The 21,871-nt window shown below is 52.3% G+C and overlaps 1 protein-coding gene across 2 annotated transcripts in view; it reads left to right on the top strand.

The window, feature by feature from the left end:
- The window catches only part of GRK5 (G protein-coupled receptor kinase 5), a 120,371-nt gene that overhangs the window by 68,718 nt on the left and 29,782 nt on the right, over positions 1–21,871 (top strand). For both annotated transcript variants that reach the window (XM_011930268.1, XM_011930269.1), the window contains exons 4-5: positions 19,243–19,343; positions 21,056–21,148. In XM_011930268.1, the coding sequence (XP_011785658.1) occupies positions 19,243–19,343; positions 21,056–21,148 (194 nt within the window). The remainder of the gene's footprint in view (positions 1–19,242; positions 19,344–21,055; positions 21,149–21,871) is intronic.

Below are 21,871 nucleotides of genomic sequence, written 5' to 3'. Positions count from 1 at the left end.
CTGTCTTTTTTATTTTATCCATCTTAGTGGGTGTGAAGTGGTGTCTTGATGTGATTCTGATTCATACTTCCCTAATAATTAATAATGTTGAGCACCCATTCTTGTGCTTTTTGGCCACTTGTGTATCTTCTGTGGGAAATGTCTATTCAGATTTGTTCATTTTTGAATTGGGTTGTTTGTCTTTAATGTCGAGTCAGAAGAGTTCTTTATATGTTCAGGATACAAGTTCCTTATCAGTATATGGCTTACAAATATTTTCTCCCATTCTGTGGGTTGTCTTTTCACTTTCTTGATGGTGTCCTTTGAAGCACAAAGGTTTTTCATTTTGATGACATTCAGGTTTCATTTTTGTAACTTGTTTTTAAATGACTTGTTTTCATTTTGTCTTATCTGTCCTTGTAAGAAGGCCTCAGTTCTTGAAGGGAAAGGGTGTGTATGGAAACAAAGTAAAGAAATCCTAATGCGCATTTAGCCCCATGACCTGGTCTTCCTTTGAAGAACGAGAGCCCCACTGCCTATTGGAAAGATCAGGGCCAGGCCTGGTCCTTCTTGGACATTCAGCCCCTTATCCTAGTTGACATGACAACATTCTCCAGACTTTGAGCTCTTCCATTCCTAGGACCGCGCTGGCCCCTTACACACTTGCTCCTGGAACTTCCTAGCAGTTCCCCAAGTTGGGTATTAGTGTACCCATTTTACAGATCAGGTAACTGAGACTTGGGAAGAGAAGAGGCTGGTCCAAAATGGAGAAGCGCCTGCATGACCTGCTTTGGCCGTGTTACTTGTAGGACGTTTTGCTGCAGCTCATTTTAATTGCGCCTGTGAGCAACAGTGCTGGTCTCTGTGGTTGCAGTGCCCCACCCCAATTACTAAGGTCTGGCAAGAGGTGCCAGTTTTGATGTGGCTTTGTTAGGGACTATCAGTGGATTCCAGGGGAAGCTCAAACCCATGCCTGGTCCTACTGAAAGGGCCTGTGTGGGTTCTTCCTGGACAAGGGGGTGGACAGGTGGGTTGGGGCAGGCTTCTAAGGAACTGGTATAGCATCCCTCCGTGGGGTACTGGGAAGGCCGCTGTGCAGGCAGCTCTTAGAGCGCATTTCTTGCCAAAGGTCTGCAGGCAGGATATTGTTCTCTGAGACCTCCATAGATGCAGGGCTGCCTCTTTGTTTCAATAAACAATGATAGGGTAAGACAGGGAAGTTGGTTCTTGTGAAGGGGGAAGTTACCCATCAGCCTGTGTTTCCACACAAAAGAAATCTATTCGTAGTGCTTGTTGGAATCTCTGGAAAACATCCACATTTTATAAAGTCAAGAGCTTGAATGAAAGGAAATAATAACGACTCCAAATTCCCTCCTCTGGCTCCCCACCCCCACCCAGGCACCAGCGTCAGGAGGCCGAGCAAACCCACAGCTCCTCGGCCTCTGGCACAGGCAGTCAGCTTCATCCTTGTCCCTAGGACCTCGTGCAACCCCAGTCCTACCACTTTCCAGCTCTGCATCCTTGGAACCTCAGTTTCCCCAACTGAGTATGGGGCTGATAAAAATGGCGCTCACCTGAGCTTGTGGCCATCAGTCATTCTCTAGCACTTGTGTGGTTTTGGCCATGTTTGCAGACTACCCTTAACAGTTACCTATACAATGATTTTCTTTAAATCAGCTCATCTTTTAACTTAAAATAGATGCGTTTTAAAAGGAAACCTTGTACCAGGAACATGCCTGGAGAACCAGTATTGATTTGTCATACATAAAGGTAACTGGAAAAATTAAGATTAAATCCAAGCTAGATACTCTATTGCCTGCATGAGGCTGTGAGCCTGAAGGCTTCATCCTTGTCATTTTAAAGGAGATTAGTGAATGTGGGAGACCTAATGACAAGACGGTAGCACTGCCTGCGACTTTCTACTTCGTGATGGGAGGCTTGCAGGAGATCTGAAGAGAATCACTTTTTCACTGGGTGATTCAACATTATCTAATTGTGTCCCTGTACTTCCTAAGACCTCTCATCATCTTTAGAAGATGCCGGGCTAACTCTCTGCTTCCCAGCTATGGTGCGTTATGGAAATGGAAATGCTGGCTTGTTTTTGGTAGAGACAGCATGACCTAGGGCAAAGCGCACTGGACTGGGAGTCAGGCTCATTCCTGATCTCCCTTCCTGGGGTCCATGGCCCTGGTCCTGCTTAGAGTCTGCCTGTTCATCCAACCAATTCATGGCCTCCAGGGCAACCAAGGGTGTGAAATACGGGGGGCTTGGGCAAATGGCTCCCTTCCAAGTACCTGTCCCATTCTCCGTGGGGCTTGGGGTCCCAGACACCAGCCCTGGACCCAGCTTTTCATCTCTGCTGAGATTGCTCGGCCCTCATCTTCCAGCCCCTGGAACAGGATCTCTATCCTGTTGTCAATTAATCCAGTGAGCTTAGAGTCCACCTTCATGTGGGCAGAGGGTCTGGCTGGGCAGCTGCCCCTGCTAGGCCATCTACCAGCGTTTCCAGCTTCTTGCCACAGCCCTGCAAACAGGCTGGAGGGCAGAAGAGGACTGAAAAGAAAACTTGAGAAAGGGACTTCCAGGAGTCTTCTCAAGCAGCAGTAGTAAGGGATGGGGGTTGGGCCTCTTCCTCTTCCACTTTTGGGAGCAGCAGAGAGAGGAATTCACAAATCAAGCCACAAATCAAGCACAAATTCACATGTATGCTCATGAGCTGTCCTGGGACAGCTAGCATTTATTGAGCTACTACTGTAGCCTAGAACTTCATATTCCATGTTTTGCTAAGTCCTCATCACAGCCATTTAAAATAACAAGAAGTGGAGGCTCACTCAGGATGGGTGCCCAGGGAAATCTCAGGGGCTGCCCAGTTCTGGGCCCTGCACGCAATTTTATCTGCAGATTCCCAGCATGCAAACAGATAAAAAAGATCTGTGGTTGACCAAGCTGGGGGCTGGACTTCCCTTTTTCCTCCCTTCTCCTTCCCCTTCCCCAGGCTCTGAATTTGAGGAGAACATTTAGGGTTGTGTGGATCCCAGTTTAAACACCATGGAGCTGAGCTAAACTCCTCATTTCCTAGATAAATAAACTGAGGCCCAGAGAGACCCAGGTTGGAAGAGGAGACTGGAATGTTCCTTGTGGAGCTTTCTATAACTCTGTGCTAGAAATAAGGAGAGGAGGCCTCAAAAGGGATGCTTACTGACTTGGCTTTCCTACTCCCACTGGGGATGGCCAGCAGCTGGGCTTCAATTCCTCTGAGGCGCTTTTTCTTTAAGCCAGTAAGTGTCTAAATGCTGAGACATTTGTAATGTCTGTGCAAAGCAGAGAATTTGGCTGTTGCCGGAAGTTCTACTAGTTAAGCACTAAGTCATTAACTCTCTGGGTTTTAGTGGAGGAGGTGGGAGAAAATATTAATTTAGCACCTACTGTATGCTACATGCTTTATAGCTTTAGTGCATTCTACCTTCATGACTCTCCTGTGTAGTAGACACTGTTGTCCTTGTTTTACTCCAGGCAGTCAGAGTTCTTTAGCTCATCATGGTGAAACTGGGAGAATTGAAAACAGGGAGGCTGAGCATGGTGGCTCATGCCTGTAATCTCAACACTTTGGGAGGCCAAGGCGGGAGGATTACTTGAGGCCAGAAGTTTGAGACCTACCTGGGCAACACAGCGAGACCCCCATCTCTACAAAGAAAAGAAAATTTGGAGGGCTGGGCGTGGTGGCTCACACCTGTAATCCCAGTATTTTGGGAGGCCAAGGCGGGCAGATCACCTGAGGTCGGGAGTTCAAGACCAGTCTGACCAACATGGAGAAACCCCATCTCTACTAAAAATACAAAATTAACCGGGTGTGATGGCACATGCCTGTAATCCCAGCTACTTGGGAGGGTGAGGCAGGAGAATCGCTTGAACCCGGGAGGTGGAGGTTGTGGTGAGCCAAGATCACACCATTGCACTTCAGCCTGGGCAACAAGAGTGAAATTCCATCTCAAAAAAAAAAAAATTAATTAGCTGGGTGGTGCGTGCCTGCAGTCTTAGCTATACAGGAAGCTGAGGTGGGAGAATCACCTGAGCTCAGGAGTCCAAGGCTGCGGTGTGAGCTATGATCGCACCACTGCTCTCTGGCCTGGGTGACAGAGCGAGACCCTGTCTCAAAAAAAAAAAAAAAAGAAAAGAAAACACGGATGCAAACAGATACTAGTGTGCAAATATTTATAGCAGCATTATCACAATGACCAAAAAATGGCAACAACTGAAGTATCCATCAATGGATGAATGGATAAGCAAAATTGGTCTATCTCTACAGTGCAATGTTACAGCACAGAAAGGAATGAAGCACTGATACATTCCCCAGTGTGGATGAACCTTGAAAACATTACGTGAACTGAAAGAATCAGACGTAAAAGGCCACATATTCTGTGATTCCATTTCTATGAGGTATCTAGAATAGACAAATCCATAGAGGCAGAAAGTAAGTTAGCATTTACCAGGGGGCCAGTGGGAGGGAGGGAGTAGGGAGTTGCTACTTAACAGGTACAAAGGGTCTGTTTAGGATGATACACATTTTTGGAACAAGATAGAGGTGACGGTTGCCATGATGAACGTAATGAATGCCACTGAATTGTACACTTTAAAATGGTTGAAATGGTGAAGTTTATATTATGTCTATTTTACCACAATGAAAGAAAAGAGCAAGAAAAGAGTGGGATGTAAGCTGGCCTGTGCAGTGCTGGAGCCTGTGATCTTTCTCTTCCTCTGCTTTGTCCTCTTGAAAGTTAACCAAAGACAAAAGTTCCCGCTGAATCAGCTTCCCAGGTGTAGCAGGGGGCGGGGCGGCAAGGCCGGGGAATGAGCAGGCCCCAGAGGCGGGGTCGGGCTGGCGTCCAGGGGCTGGGTGTGCCAGCGCCATCTGGGGCCCAGCCCAGCTCCTGGCCCCCAACCTGGGCCTCGGCTTCCACTTTGCACTGTGTCCTTAGCATCTTCTCACGTCACAGTCTCCCGCGCGGCATATTTCATGACTGCGTAATTGTCCTTCAAGTAGCCACACCCCACCCCTCACCAACCTTTCCTGGAAAACAGCTTGTCTTTGCCCACAGCCTGATTTCATCTTGGCGCCTCCTGACGCCCTTGAGGCTGATGTGCCTTGCCGGAGCTCCTCACAGCGGGCCAGGGCAGGCCCATCCAGGTCCTTTTTCCTTTCTCGTGACCTTCCAGGTCAGAAAACTGGAGGTTCCTTTGATGCTGGCAGAGCTGGCTCCGCCTCTGACCCTGTCCTTAATGTGTGTGTATAGTGTTTCCTGCCCAGAACGCCTCTCTTTGGAGTGGCAGCAGACAGAAGACTCAGCCACAGGCTTCCTGAGGGCACCCCCAACTCTGTCCTGGGTGGGTAGTGATCCTGGTCCCTGTGGCTTGGCAGGCCCCCCCCCATCCATGGACCTTGGGCAGAGAAATGGCATCATGTGTCTGAGGTAGGGGGCAGGTTCTCTTGAATTTCCTGGCTCTTGGGAGATTCCTGCGCACCGCCTCGCCCCCGCCCCCGCCCTGCCCCTTTATTTCCCAGCCCCAAGGAATGAAGTCTTCACTGGAGAAAAAATCCAACACGATTTCAGATTGAGGAGGGTGGTGGGTATTCTGGAAGATGGAAAGTTGGCGGGCCCTGCCCTTGCTTCTCACACACAAAGAATGAGGGACACTCCCCACCACTTCCCTGTTGTGAACATCCGCAGCACCCTGGGGCCTGGGCTCCATGTGTCAGTGACCTGCGTGTGGTTACACTGGCCCAGGTGGAGCTGGCTGCATGCAAACCACGGGCCAGGAAGAATCGTACTCCTCCTGCTGCTCCTGCAGCTGCGCCGGTCCCGCGAGCCCCCGCGTGCGCGGCCTGTGTAAACAGCACGTCATCTCCTGTTGCACACTTTGGGCCTGCGGGTCATGACCAGGGATTATCAAATTGACAGAACTCAGCTGGCCTCTCACTCCATGTCCGGGCACATTGCATTTTGTTAATTATCGTCTTTTGCTTTTGACGTAAAGGGTCGGGGTCTGGGTCAGGGTCACTGTGTATTTTCCTTTCCTTCTCATTAAAGTTGCCCAGCTCTCAGGCCCCCAGTTAAATTCTGTCAGCATTTAAAGATGTCCTCCCTCACTCCCCCACCCCTAAGCACCCTTCATTCTTATTTCTGTGAAGCCACTGGAATAGCAAAGGAAATGTGGGTCAGGGTCTTTCAAACCCAGTCCATTTTCTTTTTCTTGAAGGGCTGCAGCTATTTCTGAAGGGCTGGGTTTTTTTTACTTTGTTGGCCCAGAGAACATGACACGCTGGGTCTCAGGGTGACCAGGTCAGCAGGGCCCTGTGAAGGGGCTGGAACCACCCCCAGCCCTTTGTAGCCCCGAGGCAGGGCTTGCTCCCAGCACTTCCCAGCCACATGGCCCTCACTTGGTTGCTCATAGCCCCGAGCCTGCTCTCTGCCTGTGATCCTCAGGGCAACCCTGCCGTCTGAACGGCGTCTAGAAAAGTCTCGGTTCTGCCATTAGGAAAAGTGAATTCATCCAGAGCCCGAGTCTTAGGAAGACTTCCTAGTGCACAAACGGCATGAGCTGGAGGATAGAAGGGTCCTCCCTATTGCCCGGCTAAACCCCCTTTACCCTTTGGGCCATGATCAAACCTCTCCACAGCCGTGGAGCCACCTGTTTGTAAAGAGGCCACCTCTGTGAGTGCTCTCTCCTGGGTGCTGAAGGGCTGTGACCAGCACTCTACAGCCTGCCATCCTTGCTGACCTTGAACTCCTGCCATCGGCCAACAGAGTTGGTAGCTGGGGTCCTTAGGGTGGACCTCAGGGCCTGGGCACGGGATGGGCACTCAGGGAGCCTGTATGACTCATGGACCCTAGCTGAAGAAGCTTTCTGACTTGTCACAGCAGTGGCCCCACCTCCACCTCTCCTCACAAAGTCAGCTCCCACGCCTTGAAGTCTCTTCCTGGCCTGGTGGAAAAACCAGCTACCCTCAGGGTCACCACCAAAGAGGTACAAGAGATCCTCAGCCGAAGAATTAAGGAGATTGCAAGAGTGGTGGTGTGTGTCTGCACCATGATGGAGTCACAGGCCCTTCGTGGATGCCGGTTACTTCTGAACACTGTGTCACGGTGTCACTCCTGCTTTCTCCTCCACCAGCCACACGAGGCTCCAGAGAGCCCTGTGAGCCCCTTAGACTCTAGGTCTTTGGGCTATTCATCAAGGAAAGATAAAAATGGCAGACTGGATGCCATCTTCCTAAAGGCATGATGGCCTCTGGAAGGGCCCTGGAGAGATCCCTTTGAGAGTTGGAGACAAGGGAAGATCCAGAGTTTCTCTGAGGGGAGACTGAAGCTTAAATAACTTGCTGAGCATGTTTTTTAAGAAAAAGAATAGGAGGTTAGGTACAAAAGTGAATATTGAGAATGAGAAAAGAAATCACAACAAATTACTGAGGCCTCGGAGATTCAGGTCCTTTTCATCTGTGACCTCAATTTCCCGGAAGTGCTTCTGTAGAAATGCTGTGTCTCCCAAGAGAGAGCATTCTATAGCTCCCAGGACTACAAGTAAAGAGCCCTTAGCCTGGTGCTATAGGTCAAGCCTGTAATCCGAGCACTTTGGGAGGCTGAGGCAGGCAGATCACTTGAGGTCAGGAGTTCGAGACTAGCCTGGCCAACATGGTGAAACCCAATCACTACTAAAAATATAAAAATTAGGCGGGCGTGGTGGTGTATGCCTGTAGTCCCAGCTACTCCAGAGTCTGAGGCAAGAAGATTGCCTGACCCCGGGAGGTAGATGTTGCAGTGAGCTGAGATCGCACCACTGCACTCCAGCCTGGGCGACAGAGCGGGACACCATCTCAATTAAAAAACAAACAAACAAAACCCTAAAGTTTCGGCCTCCTCAGCTTCATTGCAGATCTGCTTCTTTTTTTTTTTTTAAAGATAGAGTCTTGCTCTGTCGCCAAGGCTGGAGTCCAGTGGTGCGATCTTGGCTCACAGCAACCTCCACCTCCTGGGGTCAAGCAATCCTCTCGCCTCAGCCTGCGGCATAGCTGGGACTACAGGCATACACCACCAAGACTTGCTAGTTTTTGACTTTTTAGTAGAGACTGGGTTTCATCATAATGGCTGGTCTTGAACTCCTGACCTCAGGTGATCCGCGTGCCTCGGCCTCCCAAAGTGCTGGGATTATAGGCGTAAGCGACTGCGCCCAGCCTCAGTCCACTTCTGATTGGAGGCTGTGCCCACCTTCGTGGGAAACAGTGAGCATCACCTTCCTTCGAACTCAAAAGAGGCACAGTGAGCGCCTTCCAGCTTTGATCACAAGGACCTCTACCCACAGGTTGCCAGTCCAGTGTGTCTCTGCCCATGCCGTCCATCGCCTGGGCTGACCATGAGGACACCCTGGTGAAGAGCTGGGGGTGATTGGGCTGAGAGCTGCTGGATGTTGGCATCAGACCCTGGGTGGAGGGAGGGACAGGCCACAGCACTTGCTGGTGAGCGTGTGGCTGGGCTGATTTGTTTTCTCCCCAGTGACCCCGAAAACAAAACCCTGCCTTTTTTCCTTTGGTCTGTTCTTGCCTGGGGCTTGTGGATCACGTCTCCTGCCTGGCCATGGACAGAGAAAGGAACTACTCCAGACGGACGTGAGGGTGTGCAACGGTGGCTCTTCCACATGGCCCTGAAGGTTTTGATTAAAAAGGTGGAAGAATGGTGCTTTTTCTTCCTGTCAGCCAGACCTTAAATCAACCCTCAAGTGAGGAAATGCTCTCTGCGCCTGCTGCTCAGCAAACCTCTTTCTGTGGTTGTGACTGTCTGAGCGTGTGTAACTGCGAGCCAGGGTTTAGGGTTGGAGCAGCCCCCATTTGCCCCACCACCCTCTGCTTTCCCCAGCCCAGGACCCTGTCGCTGCAGCTGGGGGAGCAGGGCTGAGTGAGCTCACGGAATTGGAGCTCGGCGAGACGAGGGGAGCTCTTGGCCATGTGAAGAGCATTTGGAGGCCTCCTGCTCACCTGGCCTAAGCCCCTGATTTTACAGATGGTGAATTTGTCTGGATTCTTGGCAGCAAGTGGCAGATACTTACCTCTAAGTTGCTCAAACAAAGGGGGAATTTACTGCAGAGATGAGGAGGAGGGCATTCTCTCCTATGGTCAAATGAAACCATGAGATTGACACGGCGGGACCTAGGCTGGGAACCCCCAAACCAGGACACTTCTCCCCTACCCAGCAGCCCTATCCTATAGTTTCTGCCTGAGATGGCCACGGCCCCTCCGTCTGGTTTTAATTAAGAAAATTCCTTAGAACTGTGATTGGCCCAGCATGTTGCAAAGGCAGGAGGTGGACCAGATGACTCCACAAAGGACCTTCTGGTGGGCAGACCTGCTATTCTCTATCTCCTTCTTTCCTGCTGTGAACATTCACACTCCTCACAGGCGTGTGCGCGCACACACACACTTACCCAAGAAGCATGTTGAGCACCTACTATGTGCCAGGAACATCATCAATTCATTCAGCAAAGCAGAGTGGAGAGATTGCAGGGTTTGGAACTGGGCAGGCCTGGATTTGAGTCTTAGGTTCGCTACTTACTCAGTGTTCCGTCTGCGGGCGTTTGCGGAACCCCCACAGCACACCTAGTGCCCTGCAGCACTTCATCCCGATGAGCAGGAACGAGGCCACACTCCTCTTCACAGAGCTCTCTAGGGCTCAGTTTCCACATCTGTGACCCCGGAACAGTAAGCCCCCACCTCACAGCGTTGTTCCCGAGAGCAACAGAAGTAAAAACTTAGGAGAAAACCCACATCAAGGCCCAGCACAACGCCTGCCTCTCTCAGGGGCCGTGACTGTTGGGCCAGCCTGTCCCTCAGGTGCCCACAGCAGCTTCCAGCCCTGGCTCCTGCTGGAGACCCGACTCCCACCCCTGCCCCCGCCCACGCCAGGCTTCCCGTAGCTGACGCAGATCCCCTCGAGGAGGGTCAAGGGGCGGCCAGGGCATAGTTGTGGGAGTGCCCCTCCTCTGTTCCTGCCCTGGAGGAGAAATGAGGGTGGCCCCCCAATCAACAATGACCTCCACCCCGTGACGGCAGGACAGGGCAGCCCCCTTGTGTGGAAGGAAAGGGACCCCCAGGAGCCCCTTTCTTCCAGAGTGTCCTCTCTCTCCTGGTCAGCTTGCCTGAAAGCTGAGCCTGTCCACGCTGGGAAATTGCAAATAGTTTACATGGGAATGTCAGCGGCCCACATATGAAAATACACACATCATTAAGCCCTAAGTGCTTGCGTCTGGAGATAGAGCGGACAGTCTCCCGGGCCCACCTTTTGTCCACTGACAGAGCCGTGGCTCATGAGCGCAGACGGGGCTCCTCAGTGGGATGTTTTCCTCTGTTGAAGCGTATGTTGGACGTTAGCGCGCGCATGCGCGCGTGTGTGACGCATGACAGCACTATACAAACACCGTTGGTCAAAACACGCAGAGTCCACCGCCCCTCCTTATCCAGCCCCCATGGGCCTCCCGGGAGGGCTTGTTCCTCAACGCCACATCCTCCTGCACACTGTGTAGGAAGGAATGTGGCGTCCTTGGAGTACATGCTGGTGCTCAGGGATGAGGTTCTCTGGCCAGATTCCCTGAGTTTGAATCCTGTCTTTGCTCACAGGCCAACTATGTGCCCTTGAGCAAGTTACTTCTGAGCCTATTTCTGTACCTGTAGAGTGGGGATAGTAAGAATAATAAGACCTATCTTAAAAAGATTAAACAAGGTCACTCCACATAAAGCTCCTAGGACCTGGCATATCATAAGTGGGTGCTCAAGAAAAGGCAATGATGGCCAGGCGTGGTGACACATGCCTGTAATCCCAGCACTTTGGGAGGCTGAGGCAGGTGGATCACTCAAGGCCAGGAGTTCGAGACCAGCCTGACCAACATGGGGAAACTCTGTCTCTACTAAAAATACGAAAAGTAGCCGGATATTGTGGCACGCGCCTGTGATCCCAGCTATTTGGAAGGCTGAGGCATGAGAATCACTTGAACCTGGGAGGTGGAGCTTGTAGTGAGCCAAGATTGTGCCACTGCACTCCAACCTGGGTGACAGAGTGAGATCCTGTCTCAAAAAGAAGAAGAAGAAAAAAGAAATGACAGTGATGGCAGTGATGATGAGGATGATTGCAGCAGCTGTCTCCAGGAGGTGGGGCTGGAAGAAAGGTCCTGCCTGCTGGGAGGATCATCTTGGATGTGGTTACGTCGGAAGCAGGTCCTGAAGACTGGGTGGGGTTTGGACATGCCATGAAGAGGTGGGAAGGAATGAAGGCACCGAGCAAAGGTCCAGTAGCCAGAAAGCTGGAGCTTGCCCAGGAAACAGCCAGTGTGGGGCCAGAGCACTGGAGAGGAGGGGACAGAAAGGGGAAGCAGGTCAGGCAGGGTGTTGGGCCAGGTCTAAGAAGCCGCTAGACTTAGTCCTATAGGCAATGGAGGCCGCTGATGCTGTGTGGTGCAGAAAAACTCCTTTGGGGGCCATTGTGTCAAATGAAAGAGCAAAAATAACAGAGACCTGTGAGGGGCCTCCTCAGTAGTCCAAGCAAGAGAAGAGAATCCTCCAAACCAGGGCAGCCAGCTGGAGATGGAGAGGAGGCGGTGGGTGGCAGAGCTGCCAGGGCTGAGATTGCTGGATGTGAGTGTTCCCAGCTGTGAAATGGGGACCAGCCGGTTTGGACTGGGTCCAAGGAGGCCAAAGCCATGTCCTTCCTAGAGGGCTGGCTTAGGACACTTGGTTAAGGGCTTGTACCACTCAGATCCATGCCTCCCAGTTGGAGGTGCCAATCCTGGCTCCACCATGGGCCAGCAGGTGACTTGGAGGGGACCCCTTCTGTCAGTTTCCCCATCTGTGCCGTGAGTGGGTTGAAGGGCTAAGCCCTGAGGGGTCTTTCCTGGAGAGTCCTCTGATCTCCCCCTCCTCCTGCACCATCGCACTCCTGAATTCTGAACGAGTGTCAGGCCTGTGTTTCCGGACAGTTCCCCGGGTGACACGGGACAGAAGATTATTGGTGGCTCCTGGGGAGGCCTCCAGATGTAGCTCTGAGTTGATTTCATGGCCTTTCAGTCCCCCTCCATCCCTGGGTGCCTCCAAGGACACCAGCCAAGTACAGCTGATTCCATCTCCACTCTGACACTTGAAACAAGGGATGTTAATGCAGGGAGATGCTTTGGGGACCAGAGCCTCAAACATCTGGAGTTTCTCACTGATGCAGGAAATGATGTCCCTTCCTCATGTCAGTCATTCATGGTGCGGAGGCAGGGAGCAGTGCCGGGAGAGCAGGTGCAGCCGCCTTGGCGACGTCATCCTCAGGGCTGATGACTCAGCCACCGGTGGCTGCCCCAGGAGAGGGTCAGCCTCACACGACGGCAGCGTGCCCTGTCAGCCGTTCCTGCTTATTTCCTGTGATCTTCACTAGTCCCTCTGACTCCAAGCAGCATCTCCCCTTCTATTCAGTGCTGGCTCCAGCCTCCAGGCCCTGGCCCTGCAGTCCAGCTTCTCTCTCCTTCAAGGTCCAGGCCTGTATTACCTCTCCAGGGCTCCCTCTCAAATTGATCTGTTTTGTTTTTTTTTTTTCTCTTTTTTTAAATTTGAGACCACATCTCACTCTGTTGCCCAGGTTGGAGTGCAGTGGCTCAGTGATCTCGGCTCACTGCAACCTCTGCCTCCCAGGTTCAAGCGATTCTCGTGCCTCAGCCTCCTGAGTAGCTGGGATTACAGGCGTGCGCCACCACGCCCGGCTAACTTTTGTATTTTTAGTAGAGATGGGGTTTCACCATGTTGGCCAGGCTGGACTCGAACTCCAAACCTCAGGTGACCCACCCACCTCGGCCTCCCAAAGTGCTGGGATTACAGGTGTGAGCCACCGCGCCCGGCCAAATTGATCCCCTTCTTCCCTCAGTTGTTATTGCAGAGGCCGCACTGCTCTGGTCTGAGATTGTAGTCAGTTGGTAATTATTCCAGGTGTGCCCACCTGGCCTCCTGTCTTTAGGGACCAGAAGGCTGGCAGGCTGGTGGGGTGAAGGAGCATAGGGAAGCTTTGGCTCCACCTTGTGGATGGCCTGCCCTGTGGGCCGTGGCTGAATGGGCAGAGGCACGGCTGGGGTTGGGCTGTCGCCTGCCCTTGCACTCGGGTGTAACGCCGCTGTGGGTGGGCGTCTGAGCATCAGCCTTGGGTGTGGTGGGTGATCCACACGTGCTTCCCGGATCGTGCAGAGTGTGGTGCTCACTGGGTTGGCTTTATGCCCAGGCCAGGCCCCTGCCTTCCTCCTCAGCACCCCTCCTCCCCAGCCTGCCTCAGTGCCTGAAATACCCCAGATCTTTCCTACTTCAGGTTAAGCACAGATGGCACCTGTGAAGCTGCAGCTGACCTGGGAGGGGTGAGGCATTGAGCAGTTGCTGTACCAAGGGGGTACTAGGGGCAAGGAATTAGCCAGCAAGTCACCCCATTCACTCTAAACCCATTGCTGTACAAACGCAGCTTCAGGACAGGCCCCTAGCTCTTCTCTCCAACCAGACTGCCACCCCGACAGTCTCATCTTTGACAATTCCGAGGCTCCTGTGCATTGAATCATTCCTGGTCAGCAATACGTCATCCACACCGTGCCTGGATATCCCAGAGCTTTCTGTTCTGATGGAACAGAAGATGAGAGAGGTGACCTACGTGGCATGTTAGAGTTTAAAGTCACAGCAGTGGAGGATGCGTGAGGTGAGGACAAAAGGGAGGGGAGGGGCTTAGAGAGGAGTGAAGGTGCGAAGCCACCCTAGGCATACTTCATCCATTTTGGTGGGGGGTCTGCCCTTCTTGCGTTCCAAGTGGTGGGAAGAGCTTTTCTCAGTGCCCTGTGGTGTCCAGAAAAACATCCCAGGCAAGCGTCATCTCTTGCTGCCTGAAAAGGTACATTCTGGTTGTCACGCACATCAGGAACTGCCTGCATCCCCAGAACCAGTGGCATAGAGCAGAGGGTGAGTCTGGGCCATAGAGATCAGGTAGGAAGAAGGGGTGAGTTGTTGTGGGTCCTGAAGGGAGTTGCAGACCGGCATGAGCTCTGTCTGATCTGCTCGCTGGAACAGCAGGCAGCCTTGGCTCCCCCGGCCCAGTGCGGCTCCAGGTTCCTCCATTGCAGGAGGAGGATTCAAGGTCGATTTCCCATCCCAACAGGGAGGCAGAGCAAGTTCTTTTACCTCCAGGTGAAGGGGGCTTTTATACAGAGGAACCGGGTCACAGAGCAGGCAAAGTGCCCCCAGCTTCAAGGTCACCTCTGTCCCTCCCCAGCTTCAGTGGGGACCAGAAGGGGAGGGTCCTTCACCAAAGAAGTGGGTGGGGAGCTCAGCACTGGGGACTGATTGCCGGCGGGGTCCTCACAGCCCACGGTTCCTCGTGGCAGGCAAGGCCTTTCTCACCCAGCCAGAGGGGAGAGAGCTGTCTGTCCAGCACCCCAGGCTACACAGTGTGTCCCCAGGGCATATCTTGGTGTGTTCAGCTGTCCCAGAAAGACGGTCACGGAACCCTCCTCAGGGGTAGCTGGGTGTCACCCTGACCGTCATCAGAGTGGACTCTGGCAGGGCCAGGCTGGCTCCCCACGTTGAGGCTGACCACAGAGTAGCTTTAGCTGTGCAAGGCCACAAGGGGCAGGCATTCATGGGAGGATCTTCAAGCAGAGAAACTCCCCTGCTTCTTCCGGTTAACTTGATACCTTTCAAAGGAAGCTTGGTGCCCAGATTCACTGTTGTGTTAAAGTCAAGGTCTGCAGTGAGAGCTCTTTAAGGAGACCACCTGGTGACCTGAGGGGGTCCCGGACCCCTGGGGGAATTTTACCAACGAGCACCACCAAGACCCCTTCCAACCTGGCTGCCTTCACCTCTGCAGGCATCTACAGGCCTTGGGGCCCTCACGCTTGGATTTCTGTATGGTTAGACACTCAAGGGACATCTTTGACGGGGGAAGCATGGCACCCCTGACCCTCAGCTCCATCCCAGAGGGACATCCTGCTGGAAGAGCCAGAGTGCTGCCCAGCCATAGCTCTCCTGACATGCCTGAGTGGAGTGAGGGTAACATTTCTCTCCGGAACCCACCGGGCCTGTAGGATTCTCCCCTCCCCAGCCCACCTTACGGGCCCACCAGACAGGGATGTGAAACTGCATGGAATTCTCCTGCCTTTAAAGACCCAGAGAATGCATCCCAGGTGCTGAGCTGAGGTTACTCAGAACCCTAGAGCCCTCTGAGCTTATGGGTGCCTTGTTTCTTACACAGTGTGTCTGATCTGACATGCAGCCAGCGGAGGGCCTTCTTAAAGGGTCTGTCTCTGTAAGTGACTTTTCTGAACTGGAGGGGAAGGACCAGACATCCTCTGGTTCCATTGATACAAACAGTAAATGTCCGACTGCAAATGCTCACTTCTTACTCTCCTGGCAGGTTTGGGCTTTAGTTTCAGACACACTGGCCAGCAGCTTCTTATTCCCATCTTAGTGGCAAAGGTGTCACTCCCTGGAGGCACTTGAAATGGCGTTTGGTTGGAATCGTTTAATCTCTTCAGGTCGAGCCAATGGTTGTAAAGCCAAACGTTATTGCCCACTCATTAACTCCCTTGTTAGGGCTTTGCCTTTGGGCAGAGATCCCCCGCCAGCCAGTCCAAAGTATGAGAGTGGTGTGACTTCATGTACACAGTTGGGCCACCTCTAGACCCTGGACAATCCCCTTCTCACATCTGCTGAGAAGGGAGTCCAGTTGGCTGTCCCCGCCTGCAGGTAGGAGGGTCAAATTCTGCTTTGCCCCTTACTCCGTCTTCCATAAAGCCTTTCCCAGGTGAGCCCAGCTCACAGTGGCCCCTCCCTTCTCTGAGCCGTGGAGCTCATTGTCTTGAGCTGTGCCACTTGCCTCTGCTATGGGACCAAACAGCACTCTGGTCCTCATGCTGAGCTCTGCAGAGTACCGGGGGCTAGGGTCAGATCTCATGGGTCCTGAGGGGATAAGGTGAGAGGAGGCACAGGTGGCCCAGACAGCCCACTCCCTCCAGCCAGATCTCACTCATTAGACACCCAACCTAGGTTCCAATCCCCTCTCAGGCACTTATTGGCTGGGTGACCCTGAGAAAATTGCTTAACCTTTCTGAACCTTAGTTTCCTCATCTGCAAAATGGGCACTATGATAATAGATACCTCAGGGTATGATTCAGCGAATTAATGAAGCAATGTGTTTAGCACAGGACCTAACTAGAGTTAGCCTTCGATATATGTAAACCATTGTTACCAATTAAATTATTTTTATAGGTTTTAAATATTGGGTCTGTGAATAAATTTCATTTGGAGGAGAAAAGTTTGCTACTAAAACAAACAAACAAAACAAGGAGAAAGAAGCTTTGAAAGCCGTTGAATTTCAACCAGCCCATTTTGTACTTTACCACGCACAGTACAACCAAGAGGCATAAGAACTTTTCTGTTAGGATATTATACCTTATATTATATCATTTCTGTCTTACTGGAGAAGAAGTATTTTGAGGTCAAAACCACACTGGCTCCATCTCTTTTTCTTTTTTTTTTCTCTTTATTTTTTTTTCCTTCAATTGTTTTTAAAATTTTTTTTTTAAGGGCAACCCTTTTTTTTTTTTTTTTTTTTTTTTTTTTTTTTTTTTTTTTTTTTTTTTTTTTTTTTTTTTTCTTTATTTTTTTTTTTTTGAGACAGGGTCTCACCCTGTTGCCCAGGCTGGAGTGCAGTGGTATGATCATAACTCACTGCAGCCTCGACCTCTTGGGCTCAGGGAAGCCTCCCGCCTCAGCCTCCCAAGTAGCTGAGACTACAGGCAAACCACCGTGTGTGGCTAATTTTTTTTTTTGTTTGGTAGAGATAGGCGGTCACTACGTTGCCCAGGCTGGTTCAAACTCTTGGCCTCAAGCAATCCTCTTGCCTTGGCCTCCCAAAGTGCTGGGATTACAGGCGTGAGCCACTGCATCCTACCTGGCTTCATCTTCATCTTTTAATTCTACCCCTGCCCGGCACCAGGCTGTGCCTGTGGTGGGTAAGGGTGGGTCCTCCCTAGGTGAAAACAAAGACAGAACCCTGCAGAGCGCACACAGGTGGGCAGCTCAGGTCCCCCTTCTAACCGTTCTGTTTCTCCCCATGGCCCACCCTGCTGACATCTCTATCTGGTCCTTGCTGACTCGCACCAGGCTCAAGGTCATATCCTGGCACAACACGTTGTATCATCTTGCTCATGAACAGACAGCCAGCACCAGCTCTGTGCCAGGCCTTGGGCCATCCTGGACTATGGGGAGGCCAAGCCATCAGCTCTCCTTCCTGAAGCAGATTTGCCCAGGGCCTCGGGATTTGTTCTGATATTCAGTTGCTCTGAAGTAGCCTGGAGGTACTGGTTCCCAAGAGACTCAGCTGCCAGAATTCCCAAGAAAGTTCTCTAAGTCTTAGGAGCACAAGCCCCCAGTTGTCGATGCCCAAATCTCAAAGGACCCTTTGGGCATCTCTGGGGCAGTTCCTTCCTGTTTCAGAGGCTGAGACGGAGGCATAAAATGGCCAAGGTCAGAGGCTGGGCCAGAGCTCAGGCTCCTGGCTCTTGCCTGGGGCTCCTCCCATGACATCAAGCATCTTTTCTGCAAAAGTTGTGACCCGTGCTCTGTGGGTTGCTCTTCTGTGTCTCCTGGGGCAGAGTGGGAAGGCAGGTCGGAGAGAGCAGCCGCTACCCAGGCTGCTGATGGTAACTGGGAAATGTGCTCTGAGCCTGCTGTTTGGTGGGAGTGGCTTGGCCTGCACTTGGGTAAGCGGTGTTCACTGTCACAGCAGCTTGCATCCGCACCGCAGACTGCCCCCCAAGAAGCTGAAGCCTCTCAGGCCTGGCTCAGTGGGGAGACCCTGAGGGCAGGGGGGAGCCTCAGAGAGGGCTGGGCCTAGAAAAGAAAGAAAGAAGGAAGGAAGGGATTTGGACATTCAGAACCGTGGGGAACAGAAAACAAGCCACTGATTTCATTCACCAAGGACAGGCCAGCTGCCGCCTCGGGCGCCCCCTCCACCCCCGGGGATTGACACCTCCCCGCCCTGAGAAACCATCCGGTGGACTTAGCAAATCAGCCCCACAGGGAAGAGGAGGCAAGGCTTTCAGATTTCAGCATCCTTCTGGGAGAGAGCTGTGTCCACACCCTATCTTTCTGAGCCCACTCCCAGCAATTTTCTCAATTATCCCTGTAATTTATTAAAAACCCATCTCAAAGCCCAGCTGGTGAGTCAGCCCCTGGGAACAGCTGGCAGAGGGTGAATGGTAGGAGGAGGGGACGGGGTGGGGTGAGGCCTGCCCTGGGCGGAGCTGCCTTCCAGATGCGGCTGCCACTCCTGGGTAGGACACAGCAACGCTTGGAAATGTCCTTTCAAACTTAAAATACTCAGGCCAGCAGCTTAACCTAGAAAGAGAAAGAAACAATGGGGGGGACGTTTATTTCATGCTGGCTGCTACGGCCAGATCTGGGCCAAATGCCTTACCTGAAGTTTTTGTTGATTTGCTCCGAGAGAAGCTCCTATTCCCGATCGTCTTCCTGACAAGAGTGAGGCTGAGCAGTTAAGACCAAGGCCACAGCTGCGAGTTACAGATCTGGGGTTCAAACCCAGGCCTGCAGCTCTGGGGCTACAGCTCCCCTCCCCTCCTGACCCCCTCCTCCCTCCTGAGCCTGCCTGTCCACCTGGGCCTGATCCAAACCCTTTCACACATGAACCTCGAGGCTGGGCAGGTGTTCATCTTCTGTTTTGCCCTCGGAGGAAAGCCCAGCACGGCCAAGGGGCGTCACCAAGCCTGCTGGGGGCTTAATGATGGGCTGGGTCATGCTGCACAGCCCCTTATGGTTGGGAGCATTTGCACACCTTGTCGGCTCTGACTACATGCCCAGGCCGTGGGGACTGTCATTATCAATGTTATGTAGATGAGGAATGAGGCTCAGAGAAGCCAAGTGACTTCCATGAGGTCACACAGCCTATAAGTGGCACAGCCAGAAGTCTCACCTGAACCTGGGCTTAATTCATCACCTTCCAGCTCAGCCACCTCCCCAGATCACCAGTGTCCAGGTAGCCCTGAGCCAGGTGCAGGCTGGAGGGGGCAGCCAGTCACACGCTGGGGCAGAGACGGGCTGCCAGGTACCTGGAGTCTGGCTGGTTCTTGGCCCAACACCTGTGGGCAAACCTGGCTGCACTGCTGCTGGCTCCTCCCTGACCACCTCCCTTCCCTTCCTTCTTCCAGTCCCCTGTTTTCATAGCCCAAGTTGGCCGAGACCTGGTCTCCCAGACGGAGGAGAAGCTCCTGCAAAAGCCGTGCAAAGAACTCTTTTCTGCCTGTGCACAGTAAGTGCCCCAGCCACCTGGCCTGTCCTCCCTGGGCTGCTCAGAGATGGGATGCCACGGCTCTCTACCTGACCGCACAGGGCACTGAGGCAGGTCTTCCACGCCTGACAGCTTCAGCCAAGTTATACCAACTGTTTGTATACTTCCCATGAAGAGAAAAAGATATCGAGATGCCAAGTCCAAAGAAAACATCTGCTGCTAAGGGTGTTGAAAGCAAGTGGCTCTCCAGGCTGTTGAGACAGAGGAATGTGCAAACATTTGACCCTGTCTGGGTGGTTTGGAGATCTTTCCCAGGGTCCTCAACCCCTACCATTGCCACCAACCAGAGCCAGTGCTACTGATACAGGGGGCGCTTCTCAGCCGAACTCTGTCACCTTGTCTGCAGGTGGCACATCCACCCTGCAGGGGATGAGACAAGTTGATGGCCATGCTGCCAGCACAGTACCAACTAAACCCCACCCCATCCTGCACACACATACACTGAAGGCATGAGCACCGAGGAGCACACACAAGTACAAACACACACGAGTGCACACACACTTGTTGACACATACAGCACACACACTTGCTGCACACACACACACACGCTCATGGAAGCTCTCCAAAGCCAGGTTACCCCACATAGCTGGATGAGCCTAGAGGCTTTTTGTGTGCCCTTATTCAGCACCACAGACATCAATTGAGTACCTACTGTGTACCTGGCACTGTGCTGGGTGCTGGGGGATACCAGTCCTGGCTTTCGTGGAGTTTATACAAGAAAAACAGTAACCTGCATACACTTAGAGGGGAGCTTGGAGGGCTGTCCTGGGACCAAGCCCTGGGTTAGGTGCTGGGGAGAGGCCCTGGTGGGCAGAGCAAGCTTGGTTGCCGCTCTCTTGGAGCTGCCCAGGAGTCAGATCTGACAGTGGGTGGGGTCTTGGTTGGTGACCCTGACCCTGAGGGAATGGCCATCTTGGCTCCCAACGTTGGCTTTCAGGTTTGGCAGGACACCTGCCGTGCACCACCTGCCGCAGTCCCCTCCCTTCCCCAGGCCCCGAGTGCCTGTGCTAGATTACTCAGCGTGGCCACTTTCTAAAGGAAAGAAGCTGCCCTGATGGCCTGAGATCCATAGAGATCCACGGCATCCCAGGGCTCAACCTGGCGCCTGGCCCACAGTGGGTGACCAGTAAATTCTGCTGCATGCATAAAAAACTCCCAGTGGCTTTGCTAGTCCAAGACCAGATCCAGAGCTGCAGTTCTGAGGGGCTGTGGCCCCACCCTTCCCCCAACCACCTACCACCCCTGATTCCCAGCCCCTCCCTGCACCTCGTTAAGTCTTCATCTGTTCTCAGCTTAAGGTCACTTCTTCAGAGAGACCCCTCTACCCTCGAAGTCCCCCCGAACTCATTCATGATGACATACCTCTGGGATTGTTTATTTCATGTTTGCTATTCGCTGTTTGTGTCCCACATACAATGCCAACCCTTTGCTCCCAGCTGTATGCCAGGACCTAGAACAGTACCCAACACATGGCAGGTGCCCAACAAGTGTTGGCAGGACCAACCAGGTTCCCACAATGCTCAGTAGAATGGCAGGACCTCTGGCCAGACGTGCTGCGTCTGCATGGGTTGAGAGGCCTGTTTGCTTGCATCTCCAAAGCTGGATACAGCTTTGCCTCCGTGCTTAAAGATGGGGATTATAAAATGTTCATCCTCTTGTTCCATCTGTGCCAGGTCTGTCCACGAGTACCTGAGGGGAGAACCATTCCACGAATATCTGGACAGCATGTATTTTGACCGCTTTCTCCAGTGGAAGTGGTTGGAAAGGTGAGTCCACAACACCCCATACAGATCAGGGAGGCAGAGGGTACACATTTTTCATCTGAGAATTCATATAAAAATCAGTTACCTTCCATGGGCTCATGGTTAAAACAAAATTAACCCGACTCCCCCTGTTAATTAAGTTGTGTATTCTAGAAGTGCCGTATGCTTATTCAAATGCACACACACACACACACATTCACACAAACGTAAACGGCATCTTGTTCTTACTTTTTTGGCTTCACTGTCTTTGGAACTCTTTCTCTGCTAGTAAATAAACAGCTGCCATATTCCTTGGAGTAGTTGCACATCCTTGATTTAATCCAGTGCCCTGTTAGTCGATATTGAGGTAGTTCTCCATTTTTCTGTGTGCAGCCCTCCCTAAGTAATAAGTAGCTTTGTACATAAATCTTTAAGTACTTCTGTAAGTACATCCAGAGAAATCCCTAGCAGAGGAATTTCTGGGTCAGAAGGCACCTGAATTTAAACTGTGAGTGCTGTTAAGCTGCCATCCAAAACAGCTGCCCCTGACCTCCAGTGCAACAGTGCCTGAGTGCCTGCTCCTCAGCTTCACCAACACTGTTCTCGTGTTTTCCTACCCAGCGAGCGAGCAGTGCAGCTTCCTTGTTGCTTATTTTCTTGTCTCTCTAATAATGGGGGAGACCAAGCATCTTTTCCTGTGTGCTTGCCGCCTTACTCTCTTCAAAGTACTCGTCCATGTGTGGCTGT

Source organism: Colobus angolensis, unplaced genomic scaffold, assembly GCF_000951035.1.
Source record: "Colobus angolensis palliatus isolate OR3802 unplaced genomic scaffold, Cang.pa_1.0 Scaffold85, whole genome shotgun sequence".
NCBI classification, from domain to species: Eukaryota; Metazoa; Chordata; class Mammalia; order Primates; family Cercopithecidae; genus Colobus; species Colobus angolensis.
This window is presented reverse-complemented; position numbering and strand designations above follow the sequence as displayed.